The following is a 19,365-nucleotide window of genomic DNA, read 5'->3' as shown; positions in this document are numbered from 1 at the left end:
TTGACATGAGATGAGGATATCTTTCTACATTCGATAGCTCTGTTAAGATGAAGTGTGATAGTTATTGAAAATAACAGTCTCATTACAATCAATTTTAAGAATTATCTTTTCAAGTGCTTTAAATGTTTTCAATATGAACCAACATAAGAGTCGGATAATTTTCACAATGAAAGCGTAGGATGGAAAAACGAACAGTGTTTTGAAAATGATTTCCTTGAATGCCTTAAAAAGAACCTATATTGGATAACCCTTATCATTCCTTGAAGCACTCAACCCTATAGTTTTTGCGCCTTTTGAGGTTAGGAGGGAACTCTCGTTATACCCATAATAGTTATCATTTTTGAAGTATTGAAGATATGGTGGGCCTCAAAGTAAAATTCGCGCCCAGTCTATATATATATATATATATATATATATATATATATATATATATATATATATATATATATATATATATATATATATATATATATATATATATATATATATATATATATATATATGTTACAAGTGGTACATCAAGCAACTTGAAGAAATTTGCAATTCAAAGTTAAATCCAAGTCAAGTTCAAGTCAAAATCAAGAAGCAAGCAAGTTAAATCTGAAGAGTTAATCAAGACAAAGAAGACGTGTGTTATAATGAGATTGATCCCTCGATAGTGGAATCATAGGGGTAAGCTTGGATTTTTTTTCCATAATCGAGCTTACCGCGTTTACTAGACGAGTTCAGAAAGAAAAGGAGGGGTTGGTTAAGTTAAGTTTTTATAAATGAATTTTCATGAAATTATTTTTAAAAATACATTGTTTTCACAAATTTGATTCGGCGTAAAAATTATTTGCTCAAGCTTGGTTTAACTAATTAAATATAATTATGAATCATTAATATAAAGCATTGACACTATTGTCTAGGTAGTGATTTCATTGGAGCTTTATCATTGTGAAATCTGATCATGTGAACAAAAAAAGAGTGAAGTACTTTAGTTTAAGTTTTCTATTTATTTTATTTTAATTTCTTTTTAAGTTATCTACATCTTTCCATCTGTTTATAATGTTTTATCTTTTTCTTACTTGAGGGCAAGTAAGGTTTAAGCTTGGGGAGATTTGTTAGATGCCAGTTTATGCATCTTATAGGGTAGTTTTCATTATCATTTAGGATCATATTTTGTACATTTTCATGTCATTTATTTAAATAATGTTCAGCTCATATCTTTCGTTAGAATTCTCGTACTGCACATGTTTTTATGTCAATTCCAGATAGTTCGAGTGGAGAAGTGATTTGGGAGCAGTTGGATGCGTGTTTGGAGCTTAATTGGAACTTATAGACTATGTTGAGGAATGATTGCAAGATGTTTTGGTCAAGAAACATTCGATCGGATTGATCACACGAAGATACAATCTACAATCTAAAGTTAAAGGATGTTGCTGACAGCTTTGACCCCCTGTCAGTATTTTGATTATATCTCGAGAACCGTAACTCAGATTGACACGATTCAGTATGATCTGAAAAGTAGACGAAATTTCGGACGTATTAGGCACAACATGTGATCCCATGGGGCCTTTTTGCGATCGCAGGTTGGGTCGCAACTTGTATTCGAGTTCTTTTGTGCCCCAAATTCATCCGGGAGTGAAAACTCAATACCTGCGATCGTAGGTTGGCCAAAAAGTGTCAAAATAGCATCCTACTTCATTAAAAAGGCACGAGACATGTTTTCTTCAAAACCTACAATCACAGGTTGTCTACATGCGATCGCATGTGCGTCGTTTTTGCTGCTGGACGTATAAATAGACCCTGATAGCATTCCAGTAACCTAAGTTGGACGATTCCAGACGAAGAAAACCACTTTAGAAGGCGATTTTTGTGTTCTTTCAGCGAATTTTAGAGATCTGAAGACTACGAATCATCTCACACATTTAGTTTATCTAGATTGATCAGTAATGTTTCTTTTATCTAGTTTGATTTCATTTTTGGCCATGTATGGCTAAACTTTAGTTTTCGGTTATGCATAGATTAGTCCTTCTCATGTGATTAGCTTTCAGATCCAATTTTTTATTTGTGTTTCTATCTAGATTCTTCAGTTTTGTTCGTAATGAATGTTTGATTTTGATTCTTGTTAGTCTAATCACCTAGCTAGGGTTTTATCATTCCAGTTAATCACTTATAGAATACGTAATTGCTCTTGTCAACTGGTAATAAGTAACAAGTAATAAATCGGCTCCGTGTTTGGGATTTGACTTTATTATGAACTGAAAAATCATACATTTACGCTTCCGAGCTTGTGAGAAGTATTGGGTATTGTTGGGAATTTTACATAAAACTTAATGCAACTTTTATGATCTTAATTAAGAGCTTGTTTGTTTAGACAGTAAAAAGTTAAGGTTAATCGAAGAGCTTGTTTTGATTAACTAATTTAGGTAAAATAGAAATTACTAGAGCTTGTTATTTTTTCTCAATACCAACTTAGATAGAACGCATCTCAAGTAATCAAATTTGGATCGGTTACATGATTAGGAAAGTCGAAGCAGCACTGAAACCGTTTTTATTATTGATTTTCATTTAGTTTAATATCACTGCAATTTTAGTTTTTAGTTTAATTTAAAACCCTTTTCTTTTATATTTTTGTATTGACTAGATGTGCCTGATGCAAAAAGGCATTGACCATTAGGCTGTGTCCCTGAGGATTCGACCCTGCTTCCCAGTGCTATATTTTTAGTGCAACCAGTAGTGATAAATTTATTTGTTTAATACGTGCGTGACAGCGTGTTAACACATGGCGTAATTATGGTTACGCAACGCATAGCCTTGTTTTGTCCCGTAAAAGCCACTTTATACTCAACGTAGGGCATAGTGCTGTTACGCATAATGTAATCTTGTTCAATGTTGAATTTTGACTTTTGACCATTGACTTTGACTATGTTTGACTTTAGGTCAAATGTAGTAATTTGAGTTGTAGAGTAAGGCTTGGTCCCTGTTTTTTTGTATAAATGTACTATCGGGAGAGGGCAAAAGCAAGCTTGTATATGTGACCCATAAAGTTAGTATTCGAAGAAGTGTTCATTTCAACTATCTTCTAGACTTTGAGGTTAATTTTCCTCATTGTACTTGTGGGTCGAAGGCACCAATTCTAGACCACTAGATTGTATTATGTGTCCTTGGATATAAGATGTTTCTATGTTGTACTAATCTATTAGAGTGGTATATTACATGTACTTGCTAGTTATTGTTTATTTGTTGCCTATGTCGTCATAATGTTGTTGGGTTGAGGCAGTTCTACTTTTTGGGGTAAGCCAACAAACCTAAGACTAATCCAGTCATATGATGTGGGCCGGGAGGGCAATCCAGTCTTATGTTGTAGGCTCGGGTGCAATCTAAACATGAGTTGTGGGTCAGGAAGGCAATCCAGTCTTATGCTGTGGGCTCAGGGGCAATCCAGTCTGATGTTGTGGGCCTACTGTACATGAATTATATACATATGGTTATGTGTTGGGCTTTGGGGTAACTCACCAAGCTTTGGGTTATAGTTATTGTTTTTATGGTTTCATGTACATCAGATGATCGGGGAAAGGCGAAGGCGTGATCATACACATATTCCTTCTAATATATGTTTTGGGAGATTTTGATAATATGATTTTGTGACTATGGTTCGGAAACAATGTTTTGTGTGACTTGTGGTTTATGAGAATGGTATTTTAAAAACAAAAATTTTTATCATGATATTTAGGACGTTACAAGTTGGTATCAGACCCTGGTTTCAGAGAATTGGATGAACACATGTGTGATCCTTGACTCAAACTAAGGATCTACAAAATATTTTTAAAAAAATAACTTTAAAATTGATCAACGGAGAGGATGCGATGTGTACAATAAGCCGAAGCCAAGGATAGTATTCCCCAAGACACCCACACTTGTTTCGTGTATTGATGATATAATAGAAATGCATGCTAGTTCGTAGGCTAGGGATCATCTGGGATTGCATTATAGAATTTTCTGATTTATACTGCTTAATGGTCTAAGTGAATTTCTTGATATGCTAGATCAAACTGACATTATTATTGTGGTTGCTTAGTGTGTGCATCATACTTGAACATAACTAAGATTTTATATCTTGAAAATGTTTAATTTATCCTTATTTCATGTTCTTCATCTAGTTGTGGGCTTAGGGTAGCATCAATTTTCGATTGTCTGTCGAATCGGATGTTATATATAATTAGCATACACTAGCGGCTGCAAGGTTAGTGGAAGTTTCATGAGTGAGTGAAGTTGTAGAAGGAAAACATAAGGACTGATCAACCACTCTTGAGAGACTGAGTATAAGATGTATGTGTATCTTAGTATTTCGGGCTTGGTGGTCGGGTGGTCCGTGATGATCTATCGAGACAAATACGGGTAGGTGTGGAAGGTAGTACATGCCCGTATTACTGGAAGCATAGGACCAATACACGTGTCAAGGAAGTCACAAACTTTGAGGATTTAGTGATTTCGTAATATTATAGCAGTATGAATTGTTTCTTTTCTGATGTATTTCAGTTTGTTTTCAATACATCGATCACTAGAGGTTCAGGATCAGGAGCTGACAGCCCAGAGAGGCCAAGATTGACTGATGATGAGATTCATGAAATGATAACCACCCAGGTGACCATTGCGGTGATGGATGCGATCCCGGAGGTATTTGCCTCTATCAAGACCACCATGATCATGTTGTTTGACGAGCACTATGTTGTCGTCACTAAGGTTGCTACTGTAGAAGCCACAGTCGTCGTTGCTGCTATGGAAGTTTAGGGAAGAGGGATGGTTCAGTATTAGGACTTCAGCAACACAAAACCCTAAGAGTTCAACGGGTTCAAGTACGCGATTGTTTCCATGAGGTGGGTATATGATGTGAAGGTTTTTTTCTTCACTTGCTCGTGCCCAGATGACCAGAAGGTCAAGCTTTCCTTTAACCTTCTTCATTTAGTGGAGAAGGAATGGTGCAAGCTGGTGACCAGTGCTTATTCTTCTGCAGAGGAGGCCGTAATGACATGGGACCACTTCATGAAGATGTTATGTATTGAGTACGTTCCATTAGTTGGGATAGAGAAGTTAACCTAGGAGTACCTATCGCCGAAGCAGACGAAAAAGTTAGTGACGTATATCACCAAGATGTTTACTAAGAGAGCCCTTTTCTAGCCTAATTATACTACTTCGGAGAAGGTTCATATGTCCTGTTACTTGAGCACTCTCAAGATGGAGATTCACGAGTTTGTTTTGACTCGGAGGTATGGTTCTCTCTCCGAGTTGCAGTCTTTCACTCGGATGGGGTGATTGAGACTGAGACCCAGATGAGAGAGAAAAGACAGACCCCGGTTCAGAAACAAACAACAACCAAGCCGTTCATGCCCGCTGATTGGCGATCTGGAGGCCAAAGAGGTCACACATGTCACAAGTGCGAAAAGATGCATGAGGGAGCATGGAGATCAATGGTGGGGTGCCACAAATGTGGCCGGGAGGGGCATATTATGAGGGATTTTCGTCACTAGGCCCCATTGTCGAGCACTAGGATTTGCTACCATTGTGATCATGTTAGCTTTGTGAAGGCTAACTATCCCTTGCTCACCGCCAGACTAGTACAAGCACCAGCCCCGTCTACCTTGAGGATTACAGACGAATGCTAGGGGATGGCCAAGGTCTTGAAGGCTAGGGGTCATGCTTTTCAGCTTACAATAGAGGAGGCCAAGGAAGCACCTGACGTTGTTACTTGTATGTTATCAATTATTATTATGTCAAGTTATTTCATGTATGCTTATGATTGTATTTGTTCCAGGAACTTTCTTAGTGAATTTCTTATTTACTCTTGTGCTTTTTGACTCGGGTGCGAGTTGGTCCTTTGTGTCTCAGTCCTTCAGTAGAGATTTCAATATGAATCTTAGGAAGTTGGAGTTTCCGTTGTGAGTTTCCATTGCTAACGAACATAGGATTTATGCTTCCTATCCCTATGGGGGTTATGTGCATGATTATTGGGATAGATTAGTTGAGAAGATTTAGAGCCATGATCGAATGTGAGAGGCAGCTGGTGGTAGTTTAAACCCTAAGTGGGGAAGAACTGACTATTTATGGAGAGGGTACCAGGGTTAGTTTGGATTTTTGTTCAGTTGCCAGGGCTTTATAGTATCTTCAACATGGGTGTTTGGGTTATCTTGTGTATGTGGTTGAGACTCGAATTGGGAGAGTTTCAATTTCATATGTTCCAGTGGTCAAATAGTTTCCAGATGTATTTGCAAAGGATTACATGGTGTGACTCTAGTGTGTCAGGTGGAATTCAAGATCAATTTGATCCCTGGTGTAGCCTTGATTGCTAAGGTGTTGTACCACCTTGCACCACCCAAGATGAAGAAGTTATCCTCTCAACTTCAGGAGGTGTTGGGCAAGAATTTTATCATACCAAGTAGTTCACCCTGGGGAGCACCAATTCTGTTTGTGAAGAAGAAGGATGGGTCTCATCATTTGTGCATAGACTATCAAGTTTTGAATAAGTTGACATTGAAGAAATGTTACCTACTCCATAGGATTAATAATCTTTTCAATCGGTTGTAGGCTATATATCTTTGTTCTCAAAGATTGATTTGAGGTTGGGGTACCACCAAATGAGAGAGAGAGAGAGAGAGAGAGAGAGAGAGAGAGAGAGAGACTGAGAGAGAGGGAGATAAGAACGTGGATAAGACAGCGTTCCGAATTCGTTATGGACATTACGAGTTTGTGTTGATGCAATTTGGGATCACCAACACACCGAAAACATTGATATATTTAATGAACCGGATATGTAGGCCGATGCTCGACTGGTCTGTTATTGTTTTCATCAATGATATGCTGGTAATCTCCAAGACCAGGGAGCAGCATGAAGAGAATCTTCTAGAGCTACTTGGAGTACTGAGATATGAGAGGCTTTATGACAAGTTCTCCACATGTGAGTTCTGGTTACGATAGGTCCAGTTTCTCGGACACCTTTTCAATCAGAATGGGGTTCTACTCAATCTGGCGGAATATTGAGGTAGTGATGCAGTAGGAGGTCCCGAAGTCACCATCTGATATTAGGAGTTTTCTGGTTTGGCTAGTTATTATCATATATCCTGACGAAGAAGTTTGTGGATTTTCGTTGGGGGCCTGAGCAACAGGATGTGTTTGAGACCATAACGACGACGTTATTTGAGGCCCGATATTAACCCTTCCTGAGGATGTTGAGGATTTTGTAGTATTTTGTGATGCATTGATCACAGGTTTAGGGGTGGTTCTCATGCAACGACCAGGAAGTTGAAGCCTCATGAGGCTAGATACCCGAAACATGATTTGGAGTTGGGGGCAATAATGTATTCCCTCAAGATTTGGCGACATTGTCTTTATAAGGTTCATTGTACCATTTACACATATCACAAGAGTCTAAGATATATTATGGATTAGCCAAATCTAAACATGAGGCAACGCAGACGACTTGACGTGGTCAAGTATTATATTTATGAGATTCTTTATCATCCGGGAAAGGCGAATGTGGTCGCCAATGATTTGAGCTACAAGGAAGCTAGTACTTCTGCATGAGAGCTTTGTTTGAGGATGACCATTGACTCACCATGTATGGATTTTATTACGAAGGTTCAGGATGAGGGTATCCAGATGGAGAATTGGAAGAAGGAGAAGATCAGGGGATAGTTTAGTAGGTTTGACACTAATAACCATGGGCTTTTAACCTAGGGTGGTCGAGTTTGACACTGATATGAAAGATTTTATAGTATCGTACATCGCCTGAGCATGCTCCGTAGTAGTGTCCGGTTCTCTAGAGACAAACTTTCCGGCGACAACATGCTCTCGGATCACCTGCTTGCCGTTCTGCATGCCGGCAGCCACACATGCCATCTTCATCCACTTTACCCCCAATGCAAATTCAGTACTCTCAACAACCTTATCCACCACCCGGACAACGCCTTTCTGAAGCAACTAACACAAGTTCTCCTCTGCAACTTTCTTCCTCGCAACCTCCTCTCCAGCCTCTTGTGAGAACACACTGTCTGGCCCTCCAACACCCTCTTCTCCTCCAATAAGACCTCGATCCGATGAGAAAAGTGTTCCACCGACCCATCCAGAGTATCCACTTCGTCCTCCAAAGAAACCTTCTCCCCCGCCAAAAAATCATAGCGCTCCTCGAATGATCGCTTTTCCCCCTCCAAATCCAGAAATCTCTCCCTCAGCTCATCCCAATCAGCCTTAATTGACGTTAGCTCACTAAAACTGGAACTGCCCTAATAAAGGCGAGAGGTAGTCACCGTCATATACGAACCAACCTAGGCAATTGCATATAAAAGGTTGTTTGAAAGATGGGAATTAGAAAGAAGCTCCAAATCCTCGATGGTAGCAGGGGGAAAAGTATGGCAACTCCAATCATATGCTGGAGCATGCTGTGAAAGTAGAGACTCCTGAGTTATCCCCCATCCAGGCACATATATGGCCGACGCTACTAGAGGAGCAGAAGCAGAACCCCCGACAGCATCGTCCCCATCCAAGAGCGGGATCTTGGGGTCTGGAACACCTTCGCAAATAGCGCTTGAGTCAATGCCAAGAACATCCTCAACAAGAGCAGAAGTCTCCACTGGCTCTTCTTTAGGTTTACGAGGAATTCAGTCACCCCTTCCCTCATTCCCTCCGACTGTTTCGGAGTGTCATCATCGGGGATGTCAACCACCATTGTGGCCTCCCCCAGAAGAAAGTCCATGTTTCGCCTCTTTAGCATGCGCCGACCTGAGGAGCTGTCATCAGCAGACTCCACAAGTGGCGAATCCAGCCAGGAAAGCTACCGTTTGGAAGTCACGTGGGTGTTACGCCGAGTCAGCCCGATTGACGTCACCTCCTCCTCCGTATCAAAAGGCAAAGGGTCCTCCTGAGAAACACCACCGACAGGTGCATCAACCAACACATGACCAACAGGAGGATAAGACTCAGGCGAAGACATAGCAAGAGGACCGACAAGGGCTAGGGCACGCTCAGGACTGACTAGCGGAGGGAGCATCTCAACAAAGGCCATTTCCCGATACTGGAAGGTGCCTTGAAAGCGGCGCCTCAACGCCATCTCAAAGGGAAGGATCCTCTCAGGACCTACAAACAAGAGACAAGCCAACATAATTCACAAAACAAAACAACAATCCAAAAAGGAGGGGGAAAGGAGAGGCACTTACCTTCTTTCTCAATGTAGAACTGAGGATTCATCCCCTGGGCGCTCCAGGTAGCGCTCATTCTAACTGCAGCCAGAATATGATCCTCCTAATCCTTGTTATTAACACAAATGGTCTTCAGTTCTTGCACCATAGTGACACTAGCCCCAAACAGTTCCGATGCTCGATTGGAAAAAGTGGTCAAGCGAGGATAACCAAAACCCACAAGGTTGTGATTTTCCCAAATCCACCGATCTTGCTAGTTCTTCTTTAGAGATTTTTGGTTGATTATGAAGGCATGAACACCCACCTTTAGGAAAAAGTCTGAACACGGGGTTAAGTAGAATAATTGAAGAAAGCATTTAATGCCCAAAATTGTGGCAGAACTCCAAGGGTTCGACAAACGAGTTCAAAGCCAACAATCTTGTTGATAGCATTTGGAGTTAGGTCGTCTCCACAAAATCCATATTAGTGCATTATCTCGTCAAAAAATTCCTTCGTCGGCATCCACAGACCAGCCTCAAAGCTCAGAATAGGGACCACGACCTTCCCCTCCAACGGGCACGAAATTATCGCCCCTTTTTTTGGATACTCTGCACTGTGCTCAGGAAGAAAACTAAATCGCTCTTAAAGAGCGGCGAACTCGCTTGAAGAAGGAATGATTCTGGTATTTAAGTTAGCCAGGGTCCATTGAAGAGTAGAAATAGGAGAGAAAAGGAAAAGAAGCAGCATAAGTGAAAAGAACCATAAAAAGGAAGTTAGAATCAAATGGGTGAAGTTTTAAATGTAGGCGGCCGGGAAGTCCAACCGGTTACAATGATTAAAACCGCCTATGAAAACATCTCCGTCACGTCAGCAATCGTCAAAAAGCCATCCCTACCAAATGCGTGTCTAGATCCAAGCTAGAGCAACTCAGCTACCTTAAACAAACGTTGACGTCTACTAGCCTAGAGGACTTGTTGATGTATCCCATCAGGAATGTGTCAGGTATAATGGAACCATCAATTTGATAGACGACCTAGGAAAAAGTCGGTGTACACCTAACGCCGCATCCTCGCCCTCACCCTTCACAACCCCGTGTTCGTTTCTTGGCGCCTAAGTGCCAAAGCCATCGTCTATACAAAATAGTAGCGATTGTCCTCCAGAGCAACTGGTGTAACACTCAGGATGTTGATCCCTTGGAAAGCCTACACTAATAGCAAACAACCACTCATGGAGCACGATCTACCAATTGGAAGCCACCTGTCCCTGCCAGGCCTGAAAAAGTAAAAGATATAGTTGAGGTTCTGTCCCCCTGATTCCAGGTATAAAAAGGTCCCTTCTCCTCCAAGAGATGGGACCAACATTCAATATTAACCCTTTGTCTCATACTTTCTCATCCACTCATTAGAACCTTGAACTGACTAGATTGTCAAAGCATCGTTCAGGGAAAACCTCCCGGACGACGACTGACGGTCTTGTTTGCTTTGCTATGATTATCAGGCCCCCTTTTTCCATCCCTCATGGAGCAGGAATCGAGCAAGTGACATATCACAATAATGAACAATATGTTTCTATTTATTGTTCTGTTGATTATTTTATGCAATGATTATGTTTATGCTTCTAATAGGTACGTTCTTAGTGAACTCTTTACCTGCTCTTATGTTATCCGACTCGGGCGTGATTCGGTCCTTTGTGTATCGATCTTTTAGTAAGGATTTTGGTATGCCCCTTAGTGACTTGGAGTGTCCTTTGTGGTTTTCTATCGCCAACAAACATTGGTTTTCTGAATCTAGAGTGTATCAAGGTTGTGTACTGGAGATCTTTGGGATGCCTTATCTGATTGATTTGATCCCTATCCCCATGGGGGATGTGTGCGTGATAGTGGGGATGGATTAGCTGGGCAGTTTTGGTGCAATGATCGATCGGGTGTGCAAGTTGATGCTTGACCGATCTATTATAGTGTTCATTGATGATATCTTGGTCTATTCTAAGACCAGAGAGCAGCACAAGGAGCACCTTTGAGAGCTTCAGGGAGTATTGAGGCAGGAGCGACAGTATCCTAAGTTCTTGAAGTGTGAGTTTTGGTTACGAGCGGTCCAGTTCCTGGGACATCTTGTTAACCATGATGGGATTTTGGTCAATCCGGCCAAGATCGAGGTTGTGATGCAGTGGGAGGCTCTAAAATCTCCCTCATAGATTAGAAGTTTCATGGTTTGGAGGGATACTATTGGAGGTTTATTCAGAACTTCTCCAAGATCGCAGTACCCTCACTCTTCTGACGAGGAAGGGAGTGGATTTCCGATGGGGCCCTAAGCAGCAGATGACCTTCGAGACTCTACGACAGAGGTTATACGAGGCCCTGGTGTTGACCCTTCCAGAGGGAGTCGAGGATTTGTGGTATTCTATGATGCATCCATCACCAGTCTGGGGGCGGTCCATATGAAGAGAGGATGAATGATTTCTTATGCTTCACGACAATTGAAGCCGCATGAGGCGTGATATCCTACTCATGATCTGGAGTTAGGGTAAGTAATGTTTTCCTCAAGATTTGGAAACATTATCTATATGGGGTCGATTGTACTGTTTACATGTATCAAAAGAGTTTGCGATACATTATGGACTAGCTGAACCTGAATATGAGGCAACGCAGGTGGCTGGACATGGTCAAGGATTATGAGTGTAAGATCCTTTACCGTCCGAGTAAAGCGAATGTAGTAGGGGATGCTTTGAGCTGCAAGTCAGCTGGGTATTCAGTTGGAGAGATATGTATGAGGATATCCGTTGATTCTCCACTTTTGGTTTTGATCAGAGAGGCATATGAAAAGGGAGTTAGGAAGGAAGATTGGAAACGGGAAAGGATCAGGGGCAAGATCGATAGGTTTGTCACTAATAGTCGAGGGTTGTTGACCCGATGTGGTCAGGTATGGGTTCCAGTTTCTGGTAGGATCAGGCAGATAATGTTACCCAGGAAGCCACAAAGATGTATCGGGATCTGAGATTGAGTTACTGGTGGTCATGTAGGAAGAGGGAGATAGCCTGGTATGTTGAGCGATGCTTGACATGTAGCATGGTTAAGCCCGAAAACCAGAGGCCGCATGGCAAGCTTCAGCCTGTGGAGGTTCCCATATGGAAGTGGGAACAGATCACCCCGAATTTAAATATCCACGTTGCCGAAGACTTCCAAGGGTTTCAATGCTATATGGGTCATCGTGGATCGATTGACCAAGAGTGCCTACTTTTTGGCCATCCAAGAGAGCTCTTCAGTCGAAAAGTTGGCCGATATGTATATCCGATAGATTGTTGCTCGCCATAGGGTTCTGATCTCCATTATTTCAGACCGAGATGTTCGATTCACTTCCTATTTCTGGCAAAATTTCCAGGAGGAACTGGGCACGAGGTTACATTTTTGCACTGCATATCACCCACACACCGATGGTCAGAGTGAGTGGACCATCTAGACACTTGAGGATATGTTGTGGGTTTGTGTCATAGATTCTGGTGGGAATTGGGTTTTGTACCTATCTCTTTTGGAGTTTTCTTACAACAACAACTATCACTCCAGCATTCGTGCTCCACCTTCAGATCATGGAGCTTATTTAGCAGATCAATCGAGACTATAGACAGCTCAAATTCGGCAGACGTGTTATGCTGACCGACACCGATCAGAGTTGTTATTTCAGGTCGACGATATGATATTACTGAATGTCTCTCCCTGGAAGGGTTTCAAGAAGTGGGAGAAATTGGGTCCCCAGTATATTGTACCTTTTTCGTGTGATCGCCATGGTAGGCAGGGCGGCCTCCCGGTTGGACTTAACGAGTGAGCTCAGTCAGATCCACAACACTTTCCATGTCTCTCAGTTGCGGAAGTGTGTGTTGGATGGTGAGGTAGTGGTCCCCTAGTATGATATTCAGGTCGATGAGTGCCTGGATTATATTAAGAGGATGGTGGTTATATTGGAGAGAAAAATGAAGGTCCTACATTGCAAGGTGATACCTTTAGTAAAGGTTCATTGGCAACATCTGCGGGGATCTGAGTGGACCTGGGAGCCGGAGGCTGAGGTGCGGGAGCATTATCCTAAGTTATTCGCGACTGCCGACTTCGAGGACGAAGTCTAGTTCAAGTGGGGGAGAATTGTAACATCCCGATTTCAAGGTAATTTCAATTTCAACCCTATGTTTTTATAATGTTGTATTTTAGCCCTTGGAATTATAAAGGATTGCAAAATGGCCTATATTGGAAATTTAGTAATTATACCCAAGTGTAGTACGCTGAGCGTACGTTCTGTATGCTGGGCGTACAAGGGCGCCCCCTAGTACGTTGGGCATACACCTCATACGCAGGGTGTACGTGAAGAAATCGTTAACCCTAATTTTTAGGGTTTGGTCCATACTTAAACCTCACTATAGATTCATATCTTATCTCTTCTTCAGCCTCCCTCTGTGAGAACGACCCCCGAGCAAACCCTAAGTGAAAGACTACATTTCCGACCCCTTTTGAGTGTTTAGAAGTGTTCTTGAAGGAGAAGAATGTGGTGATAAGATCTTAGAGTTTGGGAAACACCATGGATATGAGATTTCTTTCTTGATAGCAATCTCCAGAAGGTAAAAAGTTTGCATTTTGATCACTACATCTTGTAGATCTAGATATTTCTTCCTTTAAGACACTTTTATAGTCCAAAAATGGTGATTCTTGATCTTGGTATGTTCTTGACCCATTAAGCCATCCTTTCTGACATTATGAGGGGCCTTGAGTCATAAAAATGTAGTCTCGTGGGCTAGTTCCACTCCATGTAAGCTATGAAAGATCTTAACGCATTAAGATGTTAAGGCTTTGCGTTTTAAGCTTTTAATGGCCATGCAAAGTTATAAAGTTGGAAACTTTAAGACTCATGATGATATTTTAGCCTTGGATCTGACTTTGCACGTGAAAATGTGGAGTATTAAGCTCTTAATGGAAAAAGGGCTGAACAGGGAGCATACGCTGGGTGTACCAAGTGGTACGACGTGCGTACACGGTTAGCGCCCCGTAAGTTGGTTAAGCATCGAGTACGCCTCGTGTATAAAAGAGTACGTATAGTGTACTCGGTTGAGTCGACTCGGTCAGGTTGGCTCGGCTGGGTTGACTCAGCTAGGTGTTGACTTTGTACTTTGACTTTAGCCAAGGTTGACCAAGTTTGACTTGAGGGTATTTTGGGTATTTTAGATTGTGTTTGAGAATTGGTCATTTGGATGGATAAGCGTTGGTTAGGGTTGAGATTCGGAGTCGGGACCTCATCAGTTACTGTTTAGATTGAGAAGTGAGTTTTCCTCACTGTACTTGTGCATCGAAGGCACCAAGGCCGGCCCATTGGATTGGATATCATGTTATATGTTTGTATGTGATTATGTTGTAGAGATTTGTTAGATTGGTATCCTAGTTTATAGGATGTTAGAATGCGGTAGTGATCTATAAATCTTCATGTTGTCTGTTGACTGGTTAGATGTTTATTTGTTATGTATATGTCGACATGTTATGGTTGGTTAGGTTGAGGCGGTCCTGCTTTGTGCTGAAGGCCAAGATACCTAGGGAGATCCAGATAGGCTATAGGCCCTGCGAGGCGGTCCAGTCGGGCCGAAGGTCCGACGAGCGGTTCGGATAGGCTGTAAGCCCTGTGAGGCTGTCCGGTCATGCGGAAGGCTCGAGAGCGGTCCGGATAGGTTGTAGGCCCCGCGAGGCGATCCAGTAAGACAGAAGGCTCGTTTATGCATGATGTTGTTTGTTATGTTTATGTGGTGGTACTTTAAGGGAACCCGCTAAGCTTTGGTTTATAGTTTTAGTTTATTGTTTCAGGTACTTTTGGGTTCTGATGATCGTGGAAAAGCTAAGGTGTGACCGTACATATCCTCCTGCTTCATGGCCTTATGATTTTGAGGTACTCTGATATTTTTAAACACTTTGGAAACAATGATTTGTAAACATTTTATGATTATGTGTTGTTTTGAAAAAAATTAAAATTGTTATGATTTTTGACTTCTTTCACACTCAATTGTGAATCTTACTAAACTAATTTATGAATAATCAAAACGTTAAAATATTATAAAATAACAAGGAAATATAATTCGGTTGATATGTAAATTTTACTAAATGGTGGTGGGGACTTCTCAATAATCGAGTTAGCCTATGGAATAAGGTGATTACCAACATTCATAACCTAGTGCGTAAGGCAACCTTTTAAATAGCTAGGAAAGTATCATCAGGAGCTTGGAATACTCTAGTTAAAGCGGTCAAAAGCATGGGTGAGTTTCATATCGAGCACAGTGAGGTCTTCTCACTCGTTACTAGCGCTAACATAACCATCTTATTTTGGAAGGATGCTTGATGCGGGGAAATTCCCTTCCAATTATGGTTTCACCTGGAATTGAAGATGTGGGCCACTTGATGCAGAATCATTACAAGAACTGCTACTGTTATACACGAGTATCGGTGATTTAGAGCACATAGCAAGTTCTAAATATGGTATCCGCTTCAGTTTAAACATGGATGGTAGCTACTCTATTAAGAAGATGTGGGGTTTGATTGGCTCCAAAGTAATACATTACATAGGAAAGGAGATCTATTGGTTAAATGTTATTCCTGAAAGTTCGTTGTTGTGTTTGGCAAGCCTCAGTGAGGTGAATTCCGGTGGCAGACAGCCAGACACTATTCGTGTTAGGGGAATCATAGTCACTAATCATGTGTGCCCTCGTTGTGATAAATAACCGGAAACAGTTGACGATTTACTTGTAAATTACAAGTTAACCAAGGTAACTCGAGAGTGGATATGTAAATGGCTCTAAATACATCATAAACTGTTCAATAATGTGACATAATTCGTGGATCATGCTGCCTCATGAGGCAATTGTTCTAGGAAAAGCAAATTATAGACTCCATTTTTTTCTGTTTACTTTGGAATGTTTGACCGATTGGAAATAAGGTGATATTGCAATTGCATTATAGTATTTATGGTACAAGCATAGGAGCTCTTGGGGTTGAGGTAGGCAGAATGGCGTTGCTCGTTTTTCTAGCTAGTTTCCTAAATTTACTTGTTTCTCTCAATATGTTTCCTTTTTTGTGACTTAGCCTTTATTTCCGTATATTTGTCTTTTAAAAAAAATAAAAATAAAAAAAGTAAAGTGGTTATATCTTATTCAACGACCTTAGCAAATGATGTTGAATTATTTAGGTCAATGGTTCATGTCTCTAAGTAATTTCAGCATCAATCTTTCAGCACTGAATCGATCGGTATAAATCAAACAGCTCCTTAGCTTGTTGCTAATCTCTTGGGCATTTATATAAAAATTTTCCGCTGATCTGAAAAAAACATGATATAAACTTATCTCAAAGCATTATGCAATCCTGTAATTAATCTTTTTGACCATATATATAAATTCTTTCTTCAGAAATATATAAATAAAAAAATTTCTACGTGGCCATTTGTCATAAAAAAATAAATAAATAAATAAATAACCAATGAAATAATGGCACATGATTTTTTCCACCGGCCAAAACAACAAAATCTTCTAACTACCCTCCTCATCTCTTTTCTTATTTAACTTCCAACACACACCCCAATTAAATCTAGAAAAAAATGGATCCTCGACACCACCACAATGCCTACCAACCAACTCCACCACCACCGCAACCTGCCCACCATCTTCCCACCCACCACCAGCCATCACCACCACCACCGCAACACCATGCTCCCGCCCACCACCAACCATCACCACCACCACCACAACCTTCCCACCATGTTACCTCCCATCACCAACCATCACCACCACCACCGCAACCTGCAGCCATAGTTCACCATGTCTCTCACCAGACCACCCACCAAACCCCCAAGTACACCGACAATAAACCCACTGTTAGGTTTTACAGCAAGATCAAGACTAATTACTCACTCACCATCCGTAATGGAGAAGTCGTTCTCGCACCCACCAACCCCTCCGATCATCACCAGGTACCCTCTGATTCCCTCTTTTTCCGAATTCGAATAAACTCACATGCTTCTATTTAGTTGACTTTTTTTTCACCTTTTCACACAGCATTGGATAAAGGAAGAGAAGTTTAGCACGAGAGTCAAAGACGAAGAGGGTTTTCCCTCTTTTGCTCTGGTCAATAAAGCTACGGGACAGGCATTGAAGCACGCTACCGGTGCTGCTAAACCGGTATGTCGTCATTTACAATCATTAGATGTTTCAATCTGACTCTGAACTCGAAAGTTTTTCAGTTCATTCTTAGGATTTCAGCTATTGTTTATGAATACTTTTAGATTCCTATATGCAAATATTTGTTTACTCGAAAGTTCTTTTTGTGAAACATCAACGGATACTTCTATAGGTTCAGCTAACGGAATACAACCCAGATAAGCTTGACGAATCTGTTCTTTGGACACAAAGCAAGGATTTGGGTGATGGTTTTCACGCAGTAAGAATGGTGAACAAGATTAAGCTTAATGTTGATGCATCTATCGGTGACACTGGTATTCATGATGGCACCAAAATTCTTTGTTGGGAGTGGACTAAAGGTGATAACCAGAGGTGGACAACTGCCCCTTTCTGTAAGTTCCTCAACACAAACTGTTGAAGATAAGAAGTAGTGGCTAATAAGTAATAACGAGTAACATGTATGACTATTAGATGGGCCACCACCGGCCATGATTGATTTAAAAAAAAAAAAAAAAAAAAAGGCATGTTCATGAGTCATGATAGTGTGTTGGACAAATTGAGTTGTTTAAACAACTTTAAGGTTAGCATCTGGAAGTATCAATGATATGATCTAATAATGATGATTTTCATGTGTGCAGGATATATATGTGGTGGTGTGGAGTTCACTAGAAACTTGGTGTGCTTTCATGTGTGTGGTTGCAAGTGCAATGTTCATGTCATAATGATGGTGATATGTATGTTTGAATAATGTTGTGTTTAAATATTATGATTATGTGTTCGAATAACACGCAATTGGACTGTTACATGGCTTAGTACCACGACTAGTGCGTATTGGACATTGTACGGATTGATGTTCGTATTGCCTGTTATGTGTACACGTATGAATGAGGAATAATTTTTACTGGTGTATGTTTTCTTGTTTGCAGACTACACAAAAATTTGATTTTAAAGGGGGGGTTTGAATTCGGACAAAATGAATAATCCAAATTCTAGAAGAAAAGTGGGGTAGTTTATAAGTGGAAAAACAACCTAAAAGGTAATATATATATATATATATATATATATATATATATATATATATATATATATATATATATATATATATATATATATATATATATATATATATATATATATATATATATATATATATATATTGGTTCAAATGACAACCATAAAAGATTAAGAACCTAAGAACCCCATTAATTAATAAATATTTACATGATATTATTGTTAAACATATGAAAATCCTTTTTTTTTTCTTTTCGATACAAAAAGGGCAAAATTGTAATTTTGCAGTATAATATTTTCATTCTTATATGCTTTCATATTTGAACACAAAACTTATATAAGTTACAAGTTTATACAGTCCATTCGTAATTTAATTCACAAAATTCACAATTTAATACAAACCATTTTATACTAATTCACAAACTTAAAGAAATCAAATTTTCAAACCCTACTACCACCACCACATACTGCCACCAACCACCTATACCAGCATCGCAACCATTATTTTCTTCTAAATTAGATCTGTAAACAAAGTCATGCATTAATAACATAAATACTGCATTCACAGTCTAATAAAACTATTTATTACACTCATTTTGAATTTAATGCAAAATTATTATTAAAACTAATGTATTCTTATATACTTATACAACACAAAAAAATAAATATATTCAGAAAAAAAAAATAACAAAAAAAATTATACATAAATCATTCATATTTTAAATTGTAAATTTAATATATTAAGTCGTGAATAAAATTTACATTATTTCAAAAGCAAACAAAACAATTATAAAATAATCACAACTTAATGTCAATTCATTCACAGCTTTATACAATCAACTCATAATTTAATACACAAAATTTACAGCTTAATATAGTCAATTCATAGTCTATAAAGAAAATATACAGTTTAATGCAGTCAATTCACAATTTAAAACACAAAAGTCATAGTTTAATACACAAAATTCAAAGTTTAATACACAAAAAGTATGCATCCATAACCATATTTTCAGATTAA

General features: G+C 39.8%; 1 protein-coding gene across 1 annotated transcript; it reads left to right on the top strand.

Annotated features, from left to right (window-relative positions):
• The first annotated feature begins 16,694 nt into the window (after nucleotides 1–16,694).
• Nucleotides 16,695–18,245, top strand: LOC111905360 (ricin B-like lectin R40G3). The gene is made up of 4 exons (XM_023901053.3): nucleotides 16,695–17,128; nucleotides 17,214–17,336; nucleotides 17,509–17,728; nucleotides 17,975–18,245. Coding segments are annotated over exons 1-4 (717 nt in total). The 5' UTR covers nucleotides 16,695–16,756; the 3' UTR covers nucleotides 17,977–18,245.
• The last annotated feature ends 1,120 nt before the right edge of the window (nucleotides 18,246–19,365 follow it).

Source organism: Lactuca sativa, chromosome 6, assembly GCF_002870075.4.
Source record: "Lactuca sativa cultivar Salinas chromosome 6, Lsat_Salinas_v11, whole genome shotgun sequence".
Lineage (NCBI taxonomy): Eukaryota > Viridiplantae > Streptophyta > Magnoliopsida > Asterales > Asteraceae > Lactuca > Lactuca sativa.
Note: the sequence above shows the minus strand (reverse complement) of the source record. Positions and strands in the feature narration are given on the sequence as shown.